Here is a 24,950-nt window from a genome sequence, read left to right as displayed (position 1 = left end):
ATAAATAAATAAATAAATAAATAAATAAATAAAATAAAAAATAAAATAGGACTGGGAGTATAACTCAGAGGTAGAATGCCCCTGAGTTCAATCCCAAGTACCATCCCAACATACACAGAAGGAAAGAAAGAAAAATGTAATGAGTCAGTGGCCATAAGGAAGGATTATTCAATTTTATGCTGTTTTTCTTTATCAGGGCTGTATGATAATAAATGATAAAATATAATTCTCCAATTATTATGTTAGCACCATTATTAAACTCTTCAGCTTCCTGCAAGATTAATTTCTATATTTACATGCCATCATATTCATTACTAAGCTATCTTTTAAATTTTTCTTTGCAGATCAACAATCAAAATTTCAAAGGACATAAACTTTCTGATGGTGGTGGTACGCCATGGCGGCAGATGACAAAGTTGCCATCTTAACTGACGATGAAGAGGAACAGAAGAGGAAATACGTGCTTGCCGATCCCTTCAATGGCATTTCCCGGGAACCAGAACCTCCTTCCAATGACACACCCTCCTCCACAGAAACATCTGCTATTCCCGAGGAGGAAATAGACTGGATAGAGAAGCATTGTGTTAAAATAAACAACGATCTTCTCATCTCTAAGGTTTTTTATTTTTTCTTCTACTCTGCCTATGGCTCCCTCTACCCACTTTTGCCTGTGTATTATAAACAGCTGGGCATGTCACCCAGCCAGAGTGGACTGCTGGTAGGCATTCGATACTTCATCGAATTCTGCAGTGCCCCCTTTTGGGGTGTCGTGGCAGATCGCTTCAAAAAAGGCAAAATCGTCCTCCTCTTTTCTCTTCTGTGTTGGGTTTTATTCAACCTGGGCATTGGATTTGTCAAACCTGCCACCTTGAGATGCGTACCAAAGATTCCCCCAACGGCTCGCCCCACCAACTCAAGCCATCCGTTAACCATCCTGCCAACAAATTCTTCTGCTGTCTCCTTCCCGACCACATTACCAAAAATGCGTGGGAAAAGGGACGTGTCTCCTTCCATCGAGCCAGTGACATCAGAGACAGAGCCCGATATCTTGGATGTTAGTCTCTTTTCAACAGTTCCCACCAAGACCCAGGTACCCACTCTGCAGCCCCAGACAGAAGAAATCACGCACCATGTTCCAGACTTGCCCTTGAATGCAAGCACAGCAACCCCTCTCCCCACCGGCAGCGGAACCAGGGAGACAACCACTGCTCTCGTCTCCACCACCAAATCTTTACCTTCTGACCAGGTTGCTCTAGTTTACGATCAACAAGAGGTCGAAGCGATATTCTTAGTGATCTTGGTAGTTGTCATAATAGGAGAATTTTTCAGTGCCTCCTCGGTCACGATTGTAGACACAGTGACACTCCAGTATCTGGGGAAACACAGAGACCGCTATGGATTGCAGCGCATGTGGGGCTCCCTGGGCTGGGGCCTGGCCATGCTGTCCGTGGGCATTGGGATCGACTACACCCACATCGAAGTGCTCATCGACGGAAAGGGGTGTAAACCCCCCGAGTACCGGAACTACCAGATTGTCTTCATCGTCTTCGGGGTTCTCATGACCATGGCCTTGATCGTGGCTACTCAGTTCCGGTTCCGCTACAACCACTTCAAGAACAGTGATGCTAAAGGGAAGGAGGTGGAGATACCTCAGGTGGAGAGGAACCACTCCACCGAGTCCTCGGAGGAGACGCCCACCGCCGCCAGCCACTCGCAGACCTTCAGCTTCTGGGACTTGATCAAGCTGCTGTGCAGCGTGCAGTATGGCTCGGTGCTGTTTGTGGCTTGGTTTATGGGCTTTGGCTATGGCTTCGTGTTCACCTTTCTCTACTGGCATTTGGAAGACCTGAACGGGTCCACCACCCTCTTTGGAGTCTGCTCAGTCCTGAGTCACGTGTCGGAGCTGACAGCTTATTTTTTTAGTCACAAGCTGATTGAATTGATTGGCCACATCAGGTAAGAAAATGTTTTACTGTGGAGGTCCCTCAGTCATGCGACTTTATCTTTTTATAGTTTATAGCTCCTTTGTAGCATATAGAAGGACATTATCATTTGTGCTGGAGGTAGGGTTGGGGTGGGAAGAGGGCTTTCTGTTGCTCTTCCTCCTTAAAATAGAAAGAAAAGAAGGTGGGCACAACCTAGTTGGGTTGTGTAAGACAAACAGTAAAGAAAACAACAACAACAAAATGACAGCCTCTTCTTCCCCACGGTTCAGAAAAGATCCAGAGGCTACTTAGCTATGAACTAAGAGACTCTTAGGATCAATGTTTCTAGGCATAAAACGTGGGCTTAGTGGACTATATTATTCCATGGCCTTTGGAGGGTCCACCCTCCCCAGACATCTATGAAGGAGGGGCCAGTGAATAAGATAGACAATGCTTTTCCAGGCTTAATTTATTCTTAGCCACCTACTGACACAGATAGGGTTTGAATATGTAGCATATGAAGATGATCAGGGACTCAGTGGCAGAGCATAGCACTAATAATAATAAAAAGACTTTTCAATTTAATAGAGCTATGACATAATACTCCATAATTCCTAATCCGTGATGTTACACAGAGAAGATTATTATATAATGTTTTTTTTCTAGTTGTTACATGAATCTTTATATCTTTGCCATGAAGGCATGGGCTTTAAAAAAAAAATCTTCCTCTCGCCTAAAATTTTACATGATGTCATTTTAACAACAACAATAATGATAAAGTTGGACACAGAGCCAAGCGTGGTGGCGCACGCTTGCAGTCCCAGCTCTTGGGAGGCCAAGACAGGAGGATCGCACAGGTTCGAAGCCAGAGTCAGCTACTTAGGCTCTCAGCAGCTTAGTGAGACCCTGTTTCCAAATAAAGTATAAAATAGGTCTGGGAGTAAAGCCAGGAGGTAGAAAAGTCCCTAGGTTCCACCCCCAGTACTGTGCTTGTGTGTGTGCGCACGCACACACACACACACACACACACACACAGTTGGACATGGTAGTGTGCACCTCTAATCCCAGTACTTGGGAGGCTGAGACAAGAGGATCACAGGTTCGAGACCAGCCTCGGTAACTTCATGAGGCCCTCAAGAATTTTAATGAGACTCTGTTTCAAAATAAAATATAAAATAGGGCTTGGGGTATCTCTCAGGGTAGCATGCCCTCCTGAGTTCAGTCCTCAGCACCGCCAACCCCCACATACATTTGTAAATGCCTACTGTTTCTGTGTTGTGTTTCTCACCATTGGTGTTTGTCCAAAGCTGATTTAACAGCACCTTGAACTCTAAATTTCTATGTTCTGTTGTTGGCTCTAAAATGCAGAGCCAGCTGCACTTAAACATTCTTGCCTTCCAGAAAATCATGATGTATCTGTCCCTAAAATTTCAAATTACCATAACTCAAAGAAAGCAACTGTGTACAGCATTTGTATGGATGTGCTCATCTATAGAAACTGTTTCTATACAGTTTGTTTGTTTCTGTCTATACAAATCTGCTGTTTCTATAAGAAATTAGACAATGACAAGATTTGAAAAACATGGATCTTTATTCCTTTTATTTCCTTTCTAAGTGAAGAAAATATTTTATAATTTAAAGTTTCAACCTAGAACCATTTCCCCCAGAAACAATTGCGAGCATTTGTCCTTGTGTGGTTTGTTTTTGCGTTGCTTTGGGAGGCTGCATTCTGTTCTGTCTCTCTCTCAAGTGTTTGACCCTTTTGTTGTCACTAAACAAAGTCAGGCACTGTGTGAACGGTTCTCAGACCCACAGAATCCCCAAGGCACAACCAGTGGGAACTTTTTGAAAAACAGCCTTATAATATTAAGGACTTAGAATGTCCTTTAATGTTCTTGTTCAGGCCATGTTTGTATTTTATGAGCTATGGGGATTGACCACTATCAACTAGACACATCTCTGCAGCCTGAGTATGAGCAGATTTCACTGTTAATAGTATTATTGAAATCAGATGGGTGTGATGGCACATGACTGTCATACCAGCTACTCAGGAAGCTGAGGCAGGAGGATCACAAGTTCAAGTCGAAGCTCAAAATAAAAACATAAAAAGAGCTGGGAATATAGCTACATACGCATGCCTGCACCCCATCCCCACAGAGTAATAAAGTTACTAAAAAATGATACTCATTTAGGTGTTACCAATGAAGGGAATTCTTAGACATCATTATTTAATCAGTCAATAGCCTTCAGTTGAACACTGACTCAGTACAGAAGATGCAAATAGGTTTTATTTTCAAAGATGTTGGTAAGCTCTTCCCATATGCTAAGAAAAGGGGATTCTCTTCTGCCTTTGCCTTTTATCTGAGATTTATATTTTCATTACAAATCCAAGTGGGTTCAAACTGCATTTGTTAATGACATGAGCTTACACTCATCTTTTTATTTCTTGATTGTATTAGTTACATATTGCTTTAAAGTCTGTAGTTTACATAGCCTCAATTTTCTGGTTTTATGTGTAAAAAAAGCATCTTCTTTTCCTATTTATCCAGGAGGTGGCAGGTGGCTCCTTTGGTCAGATCATTGTTTCCAAGAGCCTGCTGGAATTCTGTCACTATATGGTCATTGTCTCTTTTGAACTTTAATTTTTGCCATTAAAGTATATTATTTTATTTTATTTTATTTTTTGCGGGTCTGGGGATGGAACCCAGGGGCATTTGACCTCCGAGGTACACCCCCTGCCCTAGTTTTTATTCTTCTTTATTTTGAAACTGGGTCTCACTGAGTTGCAGAGGGCCTCACTAAGTAGCTGAGGCTGTCCACGAACTGTAATCCTCCAGGTCTCAGCCTCCCGAATGCTAGGATTACAGCATTAATAAGCTGTGTGCTACCACGCCCGGCTTATTAATTATTTTATTTTATTTTTATTTTTTTGAAGATTTAAAGAAGTTTATTAAAAAGAAATACAGCAGATAGTTACAGCCCCATGCCATTCTGGCATGGGGGGAGGGTGGTCCAAGCCAATTCACCACCCCCCAATTATTTTAAATATTTAAAAAATATTCTAAAGCTGGGCGTGGTGGCGCATGCTTGTAATCCCTGCATTTGGGAGGCAGAGATAGGAGGATCGCGCAGGTTCAAAGCCAGCCTTAAGAGACTCTGTTTCCAAATAAAAATATAAAAAAAAATAGGTCTGGGAGTGTAGCCCTCAGGTAGAAGGGCTTCCAGGAACCCCAGTAACACACACACACACACACACACACACACACACACACACACACACACACACAATTCTGATAGCTAAAGCTAATTCTGATAGCTAATTATTATTTCTACCTTTTTACTCAGGCAGAATGGCTATTTTTCTCTGAGTAACTATTTTGGGAGCCCAGTCAGGTGGTGATTGTTGAGATATGGGGGTTAACATGTGTAGTGGTGGCAGCTTAAATTTTTAATTGGAAGAATATCATACATTAAAAAGTTGAAGATGAAGGCATGGTGGCGCACATCTGTAATCAGAACTATTCAGGAGGCTGAGGCAGGAGGATCACAAGTTCAAGACCAGCCTCAGCAATTTAGTGAGACCCTGTCTCAAAATAAGATAAAAAGGGTTGGGGTGTAGTTCAGTGGTAGAGCTCTTTCCTAACATGTAGAGGTCCTGGGTTTAGGTCTCAGCACTAAAAAATATATATATTTTGAGGAAGAGAAATGGTCTTTCAAAAAATTCTTTCTGTACTTTTTGTGTTGTTATTGTTTATTTGTTTTGTTTTGTACTGGGGGTTGAACCCGGGGACATTTTATTTCCAAACTATACCTCCAGTCCTTAAAAAAAATCTTTTTAAAATTATGAAAAAAGGTCTCACTAAGTTACTGAGACTAGTTATACTCAAACTTTTGATCTTCCTGTCTCAGCCTCCCAAGTAGTGGGATTATAGGTATGTGCTATCATACCCAGCTTTTCTAAGAATTCTTAGTGTTTATGTATTCCTTATAGGATCATAACAGTAGATATATCTGTGGCTCTTTTATATTTCTGTACTTTTTGTTTAGCATTTGGGATTCTGTTAGGAATTTTAGGAGTCAGAAGAAAAATTCACGCCAGAAAATGTTTTTTTAAAATATCATGTCTAGCACCAGGCGTGGTGGCGCATGCTTATAATCCCCGTGCTTGGGAGACAGAGACAGGAGGATCGCGCAGGTTCAAAGCCAGCCTTGCTGGCTTAAGAGACCCTGTTTCCAAATTTAAAAATATATAAAAATGGGTCTGGGAGTGTAGCCTGGAGGTAGAAGGGTTTCCAGGAACCCCAGTATATATATATATATATTTTTTTTATGTCTAATTTTTTTTTTTTTTTGGTGGTGGTGGTACTTGGGGTTGAACCCAGAGGCTTTCTACCTCCGGGCTATACTCCCAGACCTATTTTATATTTTATTTGGAAATAGGGTCTCAGTACGTTGCTGAGAGCCTCACTAAGTAGCTGAGGCTGGCTTTGATTCTCCTGTCTCAGCCTCCCAAGTGCGGGGATTACAAACGTGCGCCACCACGCCCGGCTTCATGTCTAGTTTTGAACCAGTTAGTATTTTAACATTTCACAATTGGGGCCCAGTTTTTCAGGGAATCAGTCTAACACACACACACACACACACACACACACACACACACACACACACACGCACTGATTTCTTATTTTGACCTTGGATTTTTTCCCTCTCTAAAAAGCTTCTTTCTCAGGTAAGTAGGATAATGCTTACTATGTACACAAGAAAAAATAAATTTCTTTTATTTACTATCACAAGACTTTGGAATTTACACCAAGTATATTTCCAGGCCCATTTATACAAGGATAATTTGAGCTATAAATGTATCTTAAGGGTATATTCATCTTGCCGACTGCTTTAACAGCTGTGAGTAGGGCTGTGACCAAATAAATTACAATAGAGCATTTGTAAGCATGAAAATTGTTATTATCCACAATGTTAGGCCATTCCTTATGTTATTTGAGTAAAATTATTTTCATTTTAAGGGACAGACAAACATCTACTGAATCATCCCAACACTTCTCCTTGAAGTTCTTATATTTAAGGTCATGCCATGCAGCTGTTATCCAGTGGGGCTTGTATATTACCCATATTTAGTTATGAAGTACTACTTAATAGTAGCTAAGTACCCAAATGGGCTAGTCAGTCAGTGGGGGAAAGGGAAATACTTAATGCAGATAGCAAGAGGAAGAGCACCAGGTTTTCCTGAGGCAGCGCAGGAGAGTCCAGAACAGAGATCAAGGTGCTGGGCTGCAGCTCAGCTGGGAGCACAGGATGGAGTGCGTAGTCTTGGAGGAACAGCAGTAAGCATTAGAAGAGGGAGGAAACTGTAGCCTGGGTGATGAAATCGAACTGGACACTAAAATACCTAGGGGTCCTATCTGTGGGGGCGGGGGTTGCTTTTCTCCCTCCCCTTGTTTCCGCTTACCTCTGTACTATTTTCTAACCCTGGACCTGTGGGCTCTCAGGTCCTCTCTTTACCCTGGATGAAGAGCACTGGTTTCTGCAGGCTGAGTCCCAGGATCTGGCGTCCTGACTTCTGCCTGGGTTGGGCTGATGTGTTGACTTCCAACCAGTAGACTCCCAGGAGGACTGCTAAAGCTCCTGCTGTTCAGGCCGCACCCAGGGCAATCCCAGCTCGCTCTCCTGGCAGCTGTGCTTCTTAAAGCTCCTACTTGATTCCTGCACACAGCCGAGGCTGAGAGCCACGGAGCTGATGAGAGGCGTAGGCAAGAGGGTTAGCAGGAGGGAGACAGGGAAAACCCAGGGCATTGTTCTTGTGTTCTAGCACATGTAGCATATTTGTATAAATCTCTGCGATCATTCCCTCTGATCTTCCAGGTGGTTCTCCCCATGTCCTCTGGTAGTTTCCTCTCATGAGCTGATTAATTCTCAGCTGCCTACAGAATCTCAGATAAATAGGGTGCAGGGAATAGAAGCTAAGGGGCAGGTGGTTGGCAAATACAGGAGAGTCGAAGGTCAGATGGATGCTGGGATGAGGAATGTGAACTTTCTCTGGAGGCAGTAAAGAGTTATAGCAAACTTAAAAGCTGGAACAGGCCATCGAGTTTCCTATGTGATAAGCACTGTCCTGCACAATGTGCAAGAAAACTTTGAATCTGGAGCCCATTGAGAATGTCTTAAAAGAGTCCAAGTGAAAGATGAAACAGGCCTCAGCTACAGCAGGAACAGCAGAAATTGATGGAAAAGATACATTTGGGAGGTAACATTGATAGAATGGTTTGTTTGCAAGGGAGATGCCCACATTTCCAGATTGGGTATGGTAGTTCCACTGAATCTAAAAGGAAATTCAGAAAAGAGATGTAGAGCTAGGGATTGAGGGAGGTGGTTATAATAATCTGAATTTGTTGTTGGATTAAGTTGAAGTCGAAACATCTGGAGGGGGGTGTCCTGCAGACAGTAGACATGAGCTGGCATAACCCTGAAGCTGAGTGGAGAGGTTAGGGTTGGGGATGCACATTTGGAACAGCTAAAACCACAAACATGGATAAGATCAACAAGGAAATCTACTGGGCTGAGAAGATCAACTATGGTTGTTTCCAAGATAGCATTCCAGGTTTCTGACCTTTTGAGGTGTTGGTCTGTGCTTGATTGCTTGAAGTTGGTGTCCCCGTGTGAGCAGAGCAGGTGTCATGGGGACTGTGCTGTTTGGTCATTACTGTAGCCTGTTCCACTTTTGCTTCAGGAGCACTTGACCCTGATGCCCTCACTTGAGCCAGGCACTCCACAGGCATTTAAAAGCGGGCTTATGGCATAAGCAGAGAAGGGGAAAAGCAAGGAAATAGGAGGAAGTGAGAGAAGGAAAGCAAAGCACAGAAAGGAAATAAGTGTTGTCTCCAGGGGAGGATTTCTTCCTGTCCTCATTTATGAAAGGCAGCCTTCACAGAAGTCACCAGCACAGACTTAGAGGCAGACCACCTGGTTCCCAGCCTGGGTCTCCCACTTGGATTTGTGTGACCATTGACAAGCTACAGAACTTGTATCTGTTTTATCATCTGTAAATAGACATATTAGTACCTGTCTCTTAAATTTTTTATGCATCCTGCTAAATGGGATAAAACACGCTAGTTGCTTACAGTAGTGACATATATTCAGAGTTTATTTTTATATTATCCCTTTGTCAAGCTTCTGATATTTTGCTTAATCTAATATTTTGCTACAAGACCATGTACCTAACAAAAATACAAATTACAGTAAAATATCAGAAGTTTATAGATTATTAAGGCTGTCCAATCAAGTTGTTTGGGGTTTTTAAAATAACTAATATTCCCCCTCAGAAACATCTTGGTCATATTGAAAATTTTTTCCTTCCGATTTAAGATAACAGTAAAGTGCCAGATAAATGACATTAAATACGTGTAAAGCCTGTTCCCTGATGTGGCCTTTATAGTGTAGAATGTTTTGTTCTCATAAACCATAATATGGTATTAAAGATTAGCCTAGTATAAAGTTAATTAGTACTATACAATAAAGTACTTTTATTTTTTAGGATTTGCCTGTTAGGTGTCAAAAACTGGTGATTTGATATCTTCTGGCTAGTTAATAAAATGAAATGTGCTGACTCAGCACTGATAAAGTGAGTGTGTGTACTGGCAGGTGACTTCACACTCGATGGGTGATTGTTCTCGGTCCTACAGACATTCTAGAACACAGTTTAGCTACAGCATCAGTTCTGCAGTGACCAGTGTTGGTTTTTAGAACGTGAAATATGAGTGGTGTATTGCAGCAGATTGGGAATTTGCTCACCATGTCTCAGGAGGGTGGACTGCAGACTCAAACTGTGTTCTTTCCTTTTGGTGTTAGAGAGAATTTATGGTTCTTTGGAAGACATTGTTATACACAACTTAGTTTTGTTGTTTTTTGTTTTATTTTCTCACTTATTATATAAAATGTATGGTAAGGCACACACACACAAAACAAATGTAAAGGCACAATACAGCTTATAAAATTAACGAGCCAAGCATTTCTATAAGGTTTAACATTCTATCATTTTATGGAACTTTGCTTTAATTTCGAAAGTGAGTATTGGGTCCATCCAGCAGCTCCCGTTTCCTTCAAGAGCAGTTATTTTATGAAGACAGTATTTTGTGTTGTTTTAAAAATTCCTATATTTTTATACAAAAATCACATGGTGAAAAGAAGTGGCTTCCTTTTTTTTTTTTTTTTCCTACTCTGTCCTTTGATAAAAAGAACTATAGCATGTAGATCTGAAGTAGATCCAGAGAGAAAGTCGTCCAGGCCCCTCATTATAAGTCTCCACCCTCGGGTGTGGCCTTGGGGCCTTGAGCTGGCTCTCTTGCTCCTTACTGCAGTGGGCAGTCTTGGTCACACTCAATTGGCTGACTCTTAGTTTTACTCATCTTTAAGTCTGGGTGGCAATATTTATTTTATAGGGAGATCAGAAAGAATTTGTGAGAATTTATGTAAGGCACTTTGTGTGGAGTCGGGCAGAAAGCAAAGATGTGGGCAGCAGTTGTTGTTACTATTGGTGGTGACAGTCCGCAGCACCTGACTATCATTTTTAACTCGTGGGTATGTAAGAGAATAGAGAATCTATGTATTTCACATAATAATCAGTAGGCCCAAATATTTTCTATGTTCCTTTTCTAGAATCTCTCTCTCCCTCTTTTTAACATACTGTGCCCAGTTTAAAGGACTAGAATTTTTATTTGTTGTCACCTCAGCCTTTCGCAGTGCAGAGAATGACTCGAGTAACCGGTTCTTCGAGTCTTTCAGGGCTGGCACATAACGAGAACTGGTCTAGATGCACAGAAGACAAAAGACCTCATTTCCTACACTGGATGGCCTAGTGTATAAGGTTTTACTCCTTTCCTGGTACTTTGGCTTAGAGATTTTATTTGCAGTCAATTGGAAAAAGTGATAATTCTCTTCATTAGAATTACATGATAATATAGGAAGAGATAATGCTTCCTGTAACTGGCTGGCTGTGCAGACAAAAGCAAGACTGTTTTCTCTTTACCCTTAAGGTCTAAGGATTACAGAGCTTCCATTTGAAAGCAGTCTGATTTTGTATGTGAGTAGATAATTTGCCAAAGGAGATAGAGCATGTGTCAGACACTGGTGCCAGAAAAAAAATATTATCCTACCTCTCCCTTGATCAATCAAAGAGCATGAGTATTTAAAATTTTCAGCCAGAGATGGGCATGGTAGCACATGCCTTTAATCCCAGTATTTGGGAGGTTGAAACAGGAGGATCCCAAGTTAAAGGTCATCCTTGGCAAGGCCTTGTTTTAAAATAAAAAATAAAAAAGGGCTGGGGTATGGCTCAGAAGTAGAATGTCTCCTGGGTTCATTTTGTGTGTGTGTGTGTGTGTGTGTGTGTGTGTGTGTGTGTGTGTGTGATGTATGTATGTAAATATATATGTATTCCTTTTTGAAAATACATATTTTTATCAAAGATTTTCTATGGGAGTTAAGTCTAAAAACTCTTCACCCATACAATAATGATCTCCAAAGCTGATATTACTTTTGCCACCATCCAAGGATCTTCAAGAGTTTCCTTTCGTGTGATGAGACCCAACTAAGATTTCACCTTGCTGAGCTTCGTCTGAGTTCTAATAATCACAGACTTATTACAAACTCTGAGGTATATACTATTTTATCAGTAGGAAAGCTAGGTTAAAGCACAATTTGGGGAGTTGTACCAGATCTCTTGACTCACTTTCCTAGTAGTAACTGTTACCACTGTTTGGCTTCCGAAAAAATAAACCAAGCTCAGAGGTAGTGATAACTGGGAAAGGTATATGTCAGTATTCAAATCTTCCCAGCGACTCAGTGGGATCTGAGTTTGAAAGAAAATGATTTGGCAGTGCCAATGATGTTTCTAGAATTGAGTAAGGGTGACAGGACTGTTCATTTAAAGAAGCTAATGACACATGGACTATGGACTAGAAATTTCAAGTTGGCCAAAGATAGGAAATTTACAGTAGCTGGAAGCTCGTTGATGTTTGTTCTGCATCTCCCCAACCCAGTATAGATACTGGTGGGAGTCCAAGAGATAAATATTTGGCTCCAGTCTGTTTGGCATTTATACCTGGCTTTAGAGCTGAGCTTATATGTTAGCCACCTAGAGAGTCATGTGAGACTGTACTGATTGTAGTTTAAAATGAACCAGGATGTAGGAGGTGAGAGGTGTAGGAACCCCAGGATTTTAAGGGGCAGGGATTTAGAGATTCCTACCACACTGCTCTCAGAAAATATGGCTGGCCTGTGCCACTCAGCCACTAAGGCAGGTCATGAGCCATAAGCACAAACATTTATTGAGAGCCCTCATATTTAATGCAATCCTAAATGTTTTAGAAGAAGCTAAACAAATCCTCTTTCTTTCTCTCTGACTTATAGGCACAGTAAAAAAAAAATAAGTATCTTGACATATACAATATTAAGATATTAGTATATTTAGGTGGGTCTGAGATGGAATTATGTTAAAATAAATATTATAGATAGGAGAGAATTTGAGCTTTTCTACTTAGCGAATGCAAAATCAGTGACTTTAGTATTTGTCTTTTTTTTTTTTCCAGTACTGGGAGTTGAATTCAGGGACATTCTACCTCCACTCTATACCCCCAGCCTTATTTTTTATTCTTTATTTTGAAACAGGGTCTCACTAAGTTGTGGAGTACCTCACCAAGTAGCTGAGGCTGGCGATGAACCTGTGATCCTCCTAATTCAGCCTCCCAAGTACCAGGAATACAAGCGTGCACCACCATGCCAACATCTTGCTTTTATTTTAGCCAAAAGTGCAGTGGGTAATCTTCTCTTCCACATGGGTAGTTGGATGAGAACATGAGGATAGGCCTGTATGAAGTCATCACCACTGGGTTTTATTTTTTATTTTGTGCAAATTAGACAATATTTGGGTTGTTAAAATAAGCAGTTGTGAATTATTCCTGTCGTGCTAAGTCCTCAGTTTATATACATAGGCCATATGTTATATGTGTCGTCCAGATCACAGCACTTATAAAACAAAACAAAGTAAACAACACATCTGGTTATAAAATGAAGTAATATCAAAAGCAAATTGTTTATATATTTCTACGCATTATTTGTTTTAGGACTCTGTGACTATAAGCTACCATATCTGTAATACTTAGCATACAAAGTGATTGTGAGCTATTATTATTTATATGTAGGTAGATTTTTTTTTCTTATTCCCTTCCTCTTTCACCTTCAAAGACATCGATACCCATTTTTATAGGAAAAGCCTCTAAGAGGCATTTCAGGTCTGGATCTTCATTATCAAACTATAATCTGTAGAATCTCAAAAATAGAAGAATTTGTGATCAGTGGTTCAGAATGAGTAATTTGGTTTTTATAGTACCTTGAAAGGAGTATCTCTGCAAAGAAATATATATTTCCATATTATATCATAGTCATCAGACCGACTGATTAATAACAGCCCTACTTATAATCAAGCAGTTCATAGTTCAGAACAGAAGGCCATTGTTGCAAGGTAGTGTAAATGAATCCAGGGCTGTTAGTTACTGGTGTCCGTTTTGGTTTCCCATTCCACCTTCTGTGGCTGGGTCAGTCGAGGCACTCACTGAATTAAAAGAGCAAGACTAACTCTTTATGTGCTGTAGTTTTGTGATTTCAGATCACCACCATCCAACAGGCCAAGGAGGTGGTCAAGGTGTGCACTGGACAAGAAGAACAAAAACAACCTCTACACTTTGATTACAGAGACAATCACTGCAGAGACCAATTTAGCCATCTGTAGCGTGTTGAAGCTAGACATTCCCTATGACCAGAAGATAGCATTTTAAGTTAAGGCCTTGCCTAGAGGAACTCTTACATACATGCAGAAAGACATAAACTTTGCTTACAGGCTACTGTGACTGTCTTACAGTGAAGAAAAGAAAATATGCTGGGATACTATTCTCAGATTTTCAGGCTCTAAAACTTTAAGAAGTGTCTTTTGTTTGAGCCCCTGGACTGTGGTGTCTTGCTGTGGCAGCCTTAGCAAAGTAATGTACATCTGTAGTCAGAGCTAGGAGAACCTAAAGTGGCTATAGATTCTTAAGATTCCCACATCTTCTGAGAGAGGTCACTAGCATAAGAACTCATGGCTTAACACAGAGGGGTGGTGGTAGGAGGAAGGGCCCTCGGTGACACACTTGTTTTTCTGCATGTATATGCATTCATGGTATCAGGTACAGTGACTGGGCACATCTACTGTGCAAGCCTAGAAAAGAACAGATCTACCACGATTTGTCCAAAGTCTACCTTTCTGAAAGAAGCATGAGATATCATCCCAGGTTCTTTGGCTTTAAACTCCATGGACTCTATTATTTTTATTTTTGCAGTGCTGAGGATGGAACTCGGGGCCTCATCATGCGTGCCGGGCAACTGCTCTACCACTGAGCATCTCCCCAACCCCACCCCATGCTATTCAACATATATCAGACTCTAATATTGGTGTCATCAAAGGAGATAAAGACTAGTGTTTTTATTATTTCATTTTAATTAATCAAATTACTATCAATTACTATGACTGTTTCCATATCATTAAGCTATTGCTGCGATTAATTATATTTTTCTTGGCTCTGTTAATGAGATTTTGTTAAAAAATCTAATATGTTTCAAATACAGGTATTTTAGCAAATATTTGTGGAACAAGATTTTAAGTGAAAGTGGCCATTAACGTGTGATGATAAACTTAAAGGCAGGAAGGCTCTGCTGACAGTAGAGAGGGCCCAGATTAGGCAGTGGAAGACCCAGCTAAGTTTATTTAGCTGCATGACTCTGGAAACTTGGTTCACCTTTCCGGACCTTGATTCCTTCAGTTCTAAAATAGTTTAGATAATAACCCTTGTCCTTTCTATTTTAGAAGATTACTGGAAGGAATAAATGAGAAACTAAGTGATAAAATGCTAAAAACGTGGAGAATATGATAGAAATGTTAGTATGGGCATGGTACCAGGGGTGTGTCCAGTGGAGGTCTCAGAGATCACGGTGTTGATGCTGTTTCTTAATTAATGTCACAGAAAGGGACAAGAGTGGTTTAAACAAAATATATTTGGTCTCAGTTCTCCATTAAAAAATAATAGAGCAAAATTTCTTGTCATAAAGGTTTACTAATTGATAGGGTTGTGGTAGGGATGTTTTTTATAATTGTACTTACACTATTTTTTTTCTTACCTACAAAACCCACAGCTTAAACGACACCTCAGAGAGAGAAAGCATTTAGCCTTATGAGTGGGGATTGCATGGAGTTAAGTGTGGAAACTAGTGAAAGTTCAAGAAAGAAAAAGAGATGACTCCATGCCCAGTGTGGCCTTTGGGTAGTTAAGAGTCTTTATGATGAGTAATGTAGGGCTGCATCAGGCTTCAAAGAATAAAAACAATCAGGGCTCTTTTCAGTCCCCTGGTAGGGAGCCCTGCTCAGAATATTTCCCAGAATGCCCTAGTGCGAGGTTGATGGATGCAGCCTGCACCTGTGGTCAGAGAGACCCTGGTCAGAAGTGTCTTTGCCAATCTCTCTGTGGCCTGTTCCCACCACTCTTCTCTCACTGCCCTCTTTTTTGTTTGTGTGTGTGTGTGTGTGTGTGTGTGTGTGTGTGTGTGTGTGTGTGGTCCCTAGTTTCTGCTTCTTGTCCAACCACACAGTCACCTCCAATGATTTCGTTTCAAAGCCCACCTGCTTGACTCAGCCCCCACCCAGTCTGCAGGTTGGTGGAAGCCCCTGCTCACCCGCATCCTGCCTCAGCATCGACACCTGCGGTTTCTGTGGCTACCTCAGCAGAAATGGTCTTGTGGCTCATTTCATTTCATAAGGTAAAATTTTGCTTCTGGGTGAGCATTTCTTTTGAGATCCCGGATATTGGATGGCTGCTGAGTGATATTTGCTTTTCTCCTTTCCTCTTACCCTAGTCTTCTCAATGATTCGTGGAAGTTTAAAATGTCAACTGCCTTTTGAAGCCAACACAAATATCCATCCATCCTAATCTAAATATACAGCTGTGTCCTAAAGAGTAACCACATGAACACTGCCAGTCTTCCACGTAGGGACCTGCCTTGGAGGCAGGAGGCAGATCATACATTGCTGTTACCTCTAAAGGAGCACTGTTGGGGAAGGGGACAGGGACTTGAGCTTCCACTGGCCAACTGATTTTGTTGCCCCATTCCACCTCTCTGGACCATTCCTTGTCTCTATGAAATTATAGGGTTGGAGGTGATGCTATGGCTTCTTTTAGTTTGCATTCTGCTGATCTTTCTACTTTGGTCGATTTTAGTATTAAAAAAAAACCCTGTACATCAAACTTCCCTTTTGCCTGCTTTGCCTGCACCCTAATACTTCACCCTAAGACTCGGCTCAGACTTTGAGTGGTTTTTCTGCTAAGAAAAAAATGTGCACAAGGGCATTCATGCAAACGTACCCATGCTGAGCTGTGAGAGCCATCCAGCCAGTGATAGAGGATGTGGTTTATGATAGCAGTGCTGGGATCTGTGTATAGAATTTTTCTCTTTCTAGAGCCAGTTAATCCAAATGGAAGTTGGGACCCAAACATCTCAGACTTTTCTTTGAATACTAGCTCAGGCAGAATTTGTTAAAGATATGTTCACTCTTGCTGGAATATTTGCATTTTACTTAGTGGTAGATTACACATTTGCACAGTGCTTTGCCATTTTTCTTTATATGCTTATTCGATCTTTTCTGAACCCCTGTAGTACAACCCAAGCAGTTATGACCACTCCTGAGGAAAGCCCACTTCAGGTCTGCCTGTGCTGTGAATTCCACCACCTCAGTGCAGCGCAGCACATACACCACCGTACTGCCCATTGTAAAAACGCACTAATTAGTTCTGTTTGTACAAGCCTTTCATTTTACATCAACTCCTGGAAAAGTAAATAGCAATGCCCTAGATAAAGTAAATGAGTAAATATGGTCAAATTAGGTTGAGCAAAATGCTAACAGTCCTCCTTTAAAGATGTAGTGTCAGTCTGACAGCTGAGACCCGGGGAAGCTGCGATTAGTATCACACTCTTGATTGTTACTTCTTGGAGAAAGTAGCTCTCCCGGAAAATACTGACATTTACCAGATGTAGTTGCATTTGTGAAGAGTTGCTAGAGTTTTTTAGAGGGGGCATTTTTTATGGGGTAAATTTTGTTCATTGAAAATTCATATGTTGGAGGCCTAAAACCCAGTACCTCAGAGGGTAGCTGTATTTGGAGTTAGAGTCTTTAAAGAGGTGATTAAATTAAGCTGGGAATGGTGGCACATACCTATAATCCCAGGATTTGGGAAGCTGACACAGGAGGATTACAAGTTCAAGGCCAGCCTCTGCAAATTAATGAAATTCTCAGCAATTTAGCCAGACCCTATTTCTTTCTTTTTTTTCTTTTTCTTTTTTTGGTGGTACTGGGGTTCCTGGAAGCCCTTCTACCTCTGGGCTATACTCCCAGATCTATTTTATACTTTTTTTTTTTTTAATTTGGAAACAGAGTCTCTTAAGCCAGCACGGCTGGCTTTGAACCTGCGGGATCCTCCTGTCTCCGCCTCCCAAGCACGGGGATTACAAGCGTGCGCCACCACGCCCGGCTACCCAGACCCTATTTCAAAATAAAAAATAAAAAGTAATGGAAGTGTAGATTGGTGGTAAGGTTCCCCTAGGCTCAGTTCCCCCAGTAACAACAAACAAAACAAAACTGAACATGAAAAAAAGACAGTTTTAGGTTAAAATGAGATTGTCAGGATGGGCCTTGATCCATTATGAAGCTTATCTTTATGAGAAGAGCTTAGAACATAGACAGTCATAGAGGGGTTACTATAATATGTAATAGCACAGGGAGAAGATAGCCATCTCTAACCCAAGAAGAAAGGCCTTAGAAGAAATCAACTTTGCCGACACCCTGGTTTGGAACTGCTAGCCTCCCAAATTGTGAGACAGTAAATTTCTATTGTTTAAGCCATCCAGTCTGTGATATTTGATGTGGGACTCAGCAAACTAACACAATCATGTAGGTGTGGCTTCAGCCCTGTGTAGAGCCACTTTCTCCGATCCTTGTGAGATGGTTACCTAGCTTTCGCTTGTCACCTTCTGGTGATGTAGAACTCACTGCCTCACAAGGCACCTAAAATTGTGCATTACTTGGAACTTTGTAAAAGTAGCAGAAAATTTTACTCAAAGTGGCTTATAAGCAAATAGGGCATGCGTTATCTAATTGAAAAGTCCCACAAATGGCCTGAGGTGTCTACTTAACCAGGTCCCACATGATGCAATCAGGACCGGGTCCTTCCTCCAATCAGCTCCGTCTCCTGTTGGGCAGGCCAACCCAGGCTGATGCTGGAGGTCAAGTCCAGCTAAAAAGAGGGATAGCAGCTGAAAAGGCAGCTTCTGCTGTGCTGTTCAGCAGACAAGTCCTTTGTCTTCTGGAAGGTCCTGCCTGCAGCCTCGAGTTTCCAGCTCCCTCAGGATTGCCTAACGTTGCCTCGGCCTGCACTCGCCTCTTTTTCTTTTCCCTTCTTATTCTGGTCCTTTTTCTTTTTGTCAGTGATCTCTTAAAATGTGGTGCCTTTCATTGTATCCATTTCTGCCATGGTCAAAGTCAAGAACAGTGGGAGTGTTATTGCCTTTTGATTTGGTCATGATATCCCTTTGGCCTGAATTTTAGTGAATGTATTTCATTCCCTCAAATTTAGCTTAGGGTCAGGCCGGGCGTGGTGGTGCACGCTTGCAATCCCCACGCCTGGGAGGTGGAGACAGGAGGATCGCGCAGGTTCGAAGTCAGCCTTATTGGCTTAAGAGACCCTGTTTCCAAATAAAAATATAAAAAATAGGTGTCTGGGAGTGTAGCCCGGAGGTAAAAGGGTTTTCAGGAACCCCAGTGTCACAAAAAAAAAAAAAAAAAAAATTTGCTTAGGGTCAAATGATACTCTAGAAGCCGCCTTCAAATTAATTACTGGGCTGAACATCAGTGATTCTTCTCATGAACTTATCTCATTTTTACATTATATGTACCTTAGCTGATATCACAAAGCATTTTAAATAAAATTGTGGTGTGTGTGTGGGGGGGGTCATTTAACTTTTAACCAATTGGAAAATATAACCACAGAATGACATATTCTGTCTTCCAAGTGGTTGGGTTCTATTGAACAAAGTTCTGTTTGGTTTTGAACATCTTTAGTTTTGTACTTGGAGATGAATAGTGGACAGGTAAAAGAACAATGGAGAGATGAAAATACAGCCTGGGACCAGCACAGTGACCCTGCTGATGGTGACTATCATTCTATTCTTGCCTTATCAGTCACTTAGAGACAAGTGGTCTGAAGGCAGAGAAGTAAAGATCAATTTAAGACCAGCAGAGACTCAGACTTTGCTTTTAGCCTTTCCTTTTCTAGCAGAAACAATAGAAGTACCAGGATGCAAAACCCACATAGCAACCGGCTGTTGTTTCTCCCTCCTTCATTCTTCTGATGTGCCGCCTGGTTCTTCCGCTCTGCTCTGCAAGGCTGGGTCAGTGGCTGGCTGTTCCTGCTTGGGGATAGGAGCTGGGCAGCCCCAGGGACTCAACTGGTGACCCCTTCAGCTTTGGGAAGCCCATGGACTCTGAGCTCTGCGGCTTGTATGCTGACCCTTCCGCTTCTGGTGAGATAGGCCTGTGGCAGGCAGAACCCTGTTATCTGCTTTTGCACATGTTAAGTTCCATTGTGTGGTGCTTCAGGATGCCCCCCAAACCAAATTGTAGCTTGCTATTTATTGAACTACTTCAATGTTTGTCTTCAGCCATAGCCTATTTACATTAGTCAAAAATCTTGCTGAATATGAGCGTGTACTTTTTCAATCATCCAGTTTCTAGGAGGAATTAAGCCCATTCTTTTTTTTGCCAACCCATCACTTATTTGTGTACCATAACCAGGTATCTTAAAATACACATCTGCATATACATAATTATAAGTACAGCTGGGTGTTTTGGTGCATGCCTGTAACCCCAATACTTGGGAGGCTGAAACTTGAGGATCAATTATAAACTAGAGGCTCATTCACCACACACACACAAATAAGTACATATATGCATAGTGTATATTTAAGTCTTGTTCACTGCTATGTCCATAGCACTTAGAAATATGTTCAAGAAATATTTGTTAATTAATATTTAAAGAGCCCATATTTTTCCTCAAGTCACAAGTATTTTATTGAGTGCCTGCTGTGTGCCAGGCACTGTAGGTAAAACTAAGCTAACATAACATTAAAGCCCTTGCCCTTCATGGAGAACATGGTGAAGCTATAAATGGGCACTTACAACTTATACCCACCATCTGTTCTAAAATTGCCTTTGTCGCATGCTACTCTTATTACTGACCTCCAGTTATGAGAAAAGGGATTGTGCAATAACTGGCCTTTGTTACTATAGGTGTTTATTAGGTACCTCTGTATCTCACTGAGAAGCAATTTTCAGTCTTACTCTGTGTTTTCAGACTCCAGTGCTCAGGAACACTCCAGGACCCTGAACATGTCTCTCTATTTAGCATAAAGAAGAATTTAGCTATCTACAAGATGACCTAGTAAAACATATTTTTTTCTTTTTGTGGTACTGGAGATGGAACCCAGGGGCATTATAATTCCGAGCTACACCCCCAGCCCTATTTTTTATTCTTTATTTTGATGCAGGGTCTCACTGAGTTGCAAAGGGCCTCACTAAGTAGCTAAGACTGTCTGTGAACCACAAATGCTGGGATTATAAGTGTGTGCCACCACGCCCAGCTTTATAAATTTCTTTTTATCAGCAAATTTATCTTCTAAAGGTTCTGCCACCTCCCAACAGCACCACCAGCTGGAAACCATGAGACTTTGGGAGACATTTAAGATCTAAACCATAACAGGCTCCTCTCTCTCTTGGAATTCTTGAGAAAAAGGTTTTGTCAGAAAAGAGAAGGGTTTGGGGGTACTTTTCTTTAAAATAATGAAAATGCTTCTATTTACTGAGTGCTTATTTTGGATGACTGGCTGTGCTGTAACCATCTTCACAGACTTGCAGAGTAGATGTTACTGACCCTACTTGATATATGAGGAAACTGAGTCCTAGAGAGAGACTCTGATTGTGATATTAGAAATGTGGGAAAGATATAAAGGCTATATCAAGTTCATTATTCACTCTGTTGGTGGTAGTCTGAGACCTAAGGGTCCCAGATTCTATTCTTGGAAGCCCTTCTACCTCCCGGCTACACTCCCAGACCTATTTTATACTTTTCTATTTTTGGAAACAGGGTCAAACCTGCGCGATCCCCCTGTCTCCGCCTCCCAAGCGTGGGGATTACAAGCGTGCATCACCATGCCCGGCTTCACAGGGGTAGAAGTTTGAAGGCATAGTATAATCTACCTCTTAAACGAGCTGACTTTGGGGTACTTTGGGTCAGGAGATTCAAATAAAAAGTCATGGCAACTCTTACTCAGAGGCGGGCTCAAAAGGAAGGTTGAAGATAGGCAGTGTGAGCTTCAGGAGGGTGGATCACCAAATTTGTTGTATGATGGGATTGTGAGAAAGTGCTATTGAAGACAGCTTGGGATGAGTTACAGTAGGGTTCTCCACACTGATTCAGTATCAGAATAGTCAGGGAGCTTTCAAAAGCACCACGCCTAGGTTTCAACTACAGAGACCTTTATTGAGATGGGTGTGTAAGTCTTGACATTTGTCGTGTGTGTGTGTGTGTGTGTGTGTGTGTGTGTGTGTGTGTGTGTACTGGGGATGGAACCCAGGGGCATTCTACCACTGAGCTATACCTCCAGCCCTAGTTTTTATCCTTTATTTTGAAACAGGGTCTTGCTGAGTTGCAAGAGACCTCACTAAGTAGCTGAGACTGTCTGCGAACCGTGATCCTCCTGTCTCAGCCTCCCAAATGGTGGATGACAAGCGTGCACCACCACACCCGGCTTGACATCTGTCATTTTTAACAGTTACTAGAGTATATCTGATGGTTTAGAAATTAATGAATGAGGTCAAGGATCAAGTCTGTGACTTACAAGCCAGATCTGGCCTGTTGCTTCCTTCAAATGGCCCATGAACTGAGAATTCTACCTTTGAAATGTTTTTTAAAAAGTCTCAAGATAGACAGGTGTGGAGATGTTTATCTGTAATCCCAGTACTTAGGAGGCAGAGACAGGAGGATCTCAGGTTCAAGGCCAGCCTCAGCAACTTACTGAGAACCTCAGCAACTTAGTAAGACTATGTTTCAAAATAAAAAATAAAATAGGGCTGGGATGTAGCTCAGAGGTAGAACAGCTTGGGTTCAATCCCCAGTACCAAAAAATTACAATAATAATAATAATAATAATAATAATAATAATAATAATATTATTATTATTATATGATACATTAAGATTTTATGAAATTTAAATTTAATTATTCCTAATGCAAATTTTATTGGAGTGCAGCCATGCTCATTTGTTTACATACTGTATGTGTTACTTTCCCACCACAGCAGCAGAAGTGAGTAGTTGTAGCAGAGACCATGAGGCTCAAACTATTGACTTTATGGCTCTTTGTAGAAAATGTTGCTGACCTTGACTTAGGCTTCATAGAAATCACAGAGCTGGGTTAGAACATAAAGGGGTTTGTGTAATTTGTTTTATGTTTCTGCACTGTGTTTTGTTTTTTAATTTCCTGTGTTATTTTTTTTTTTTCCTAGCAGAGGGAGGTTGATGGCTGGATCAGTAGTAACAAGTCTGCTCTACAAAATTTTTATCAAACAAGATTGAAACATACTTTTTTCATTAAACCACAGAAGTGCTTTGATATAAAAATAGTTTAGCCGGGCGTGGTGGTGTACGTAATCCCAGCATTCGGGAGGCTGAGACCAGAGGATTGCTTTTGAGAAGACCCTCAGCTACTTAGTGAGGCCCTTCACAACTCAGTGAGACCCGGTTTCAAAATAAAGAATAAAAAATAGGGCTGGAGGTGCAGCTCAGAGGTAGAATGCCCCTAGGTTCCATCTCCAGGACCGCAAAAATAAATAAATAAATAAATAAATAAATAAATAAATAAATAAATAAAGTTTAAAATAATTTAATGCCTTTCCTTGCTTCAAAGTTGGGAAGAAGAGAGCCATGTTTATAGGGATGATTTTCATATAAAAATATAGTTGAACAGGATTAGGAAAATACTGATTGTTATGTTGGTTTATGTCTTTTATTTCTAATTTTTATTCACTTGAATTAAAAAAATGCAAGAAAACAATTAAGGCCAGAAACAGCAGAAAATGAAAAATAACTGAGAAAGAGAAATCCCTACTGCAGGCTGTGTTTTGGACAGAAAAGCCACTACTTGCTTCCAAACCGGTCTTCACAGTTCGAATAAGAAAGATGGAAATGTTATGCTTGGGTGCACCACTTTAGGCCTTTGCTTATTTTGTACATATACATATATATATATATATGTTATATGCATGTACACACACACACACATATATATATATATACATACAGGTGGTATATACATATGTACATATGCATATATAGAGTGGTGGTAATAATGATGAGGTGGGGGAGTCAGGAGATTGATATATATTTGTTAGTGTTATAGGCATATATCATAGATATTTAAGAAATAATGAACATGTTTATTATTCATTATTATCTGGCAGTTTTTTATGCCCTTAAGTATCTGCTTACTAATCTCCTTGGTGTCCTGGGTATTATAAGCCGGGTCACATTTATGTTCACATGTTCTAATTTTTATCCTGGCCTTCCCCCACCATTGTGAAGTGGCTCCAGTCCCAGGCATATTTACTCTACAGCCACCTGGAGGGAAGCCAGCCATGTCATTATAGATGGGAGTATGCCCAGACTATCTTTAAAAAGCATCCTCTCTGTTGCTAATTAGGTTTCAGGAAGGGTGATGCTTGCTTTTATATTAAGCATTCAGGGAAGGCTGAGGGTAGATATGTTAGAAACACTCTTCTTATTCATGGTTAAATTTGATTGTCCTTCGGCTTCCCTGCCCCTGAGTTTGGAGTCCTGTCTGTTACATGACAGATAGTTTGGGGAGAAAAAAGAAGTAGGTAATATCTGCATGTTTCATACCGAGTCCTTGGTTTATTTTCCTTTGCCTTTTTTTAGGGTTCTGTACATTGGCCTGGCCTGCAATACAGCTCGCTACATTTATATTTCCTACCTGGAGAATGCCTGGACTGTCCTGCCCATGGAGGTTCTTCAAGGTAAGCTAATTGCTGGAATTGGAACTATTCCTCTACCTAAACAAGAAATGACTGTGTAAAAGCCCCATGGCCTTCAGCATCTGGTTCTACAAAGGAAGGGTGGAGCTGCTGTTTGATATGATTTTGAAGTGGTTGTTAAGGAAGAGATGACGTCAGGGGGCTGGCTCTTCTGTGACCCTCAGAGCTGCTCTGTGTTGAGTCAAACAAAGCTGGATTTGGCCCACACCCTTGTGATTAAACAAAGGAAGAGGAACTCTAGAATAAACTCCTAAGAATAAACATTAGGCCCAGGCATCCAGAAGTGGTTTAAAGTATTAAAGGATTTATCTTTCAAAGGTTTAGATGCTTTTGGCTTTTAGGTTGGCTATTTATTTTTTAAATATTGTCATAATTATTACATCTGGTGGATTATAAATAAAGCTTTAGAGTCACATTATTGTTTTCCATGAACCTTCCAAATCTTTGCTCAGACATCTTCATCTGAGCCTCTCCCCTTCTCTACGCTGCTCCCATCAAAATATAACTGAAAAACATTTCTCGGAGGCTCTTGCCATGTAGCTTCAGAGCATTGGAAACCTGGGTCTGTATTCCAGGCTCAGATAATCCCGACTAGATCCTGAAAACCCCCTTTGGCAACTTGGCTGTCAGTGATTGGCATTAAGATCTGAACAAAGGCACAGACCAGATCGCTGGCATGGAGTCAGCTGTGACAGCTCAGGCTCCTGAATCATTCATTTTACTAAACAGTCTTTGATTACATAAAATTTCATTATGTTTATTAAAGATTGCCATT

At 41.0% G+C, this 24,950-nt stretch overlaps 1 protein-coding gene across 1 annotated transcript in view; it reads left to right on the top strand.

Moving 5' to 3' along the window:
• Positions 1-397: 397 nt before the first annotated feature.
• Positions 398-24,950, top strand: part of MFSD6 (major facilitator superfamily domain containing 6) — a gene marked incomplete at both ends in the record, with an annotated part of 40,850 nt that continues 16,297 nt past the window's right edge. The window contains 2 exons of the mRNA XM_080689359.1: positions 398-1,956; positions 24,060-24,157. Of these exons, the coding sequence (XP_080545485.1) occupies positions 398-1,956; positions 24,060-24,157 (1,657 nt within the window). The remainder of the gene's footprint in view (positions 1,957-24,059; positions 24,158-24,950) is intronic.

This window comes from Muscardinus avellanarius (assembly GCF_963383645.1).
Source record: "Muscardinus avellanarius genome assembly, chromosome: 2".
NCBI lineage: Eukaryota > Metazoa > Chordata > Mammalia > Rodentia > Gliridae > Muscardinus > Muscardinus avellanarius.
The sequence above is the reverse complement of the archived record's forward strand: the minus strand, read 5'-3'. Positions and strand labels throughout refer to the sequence as shown.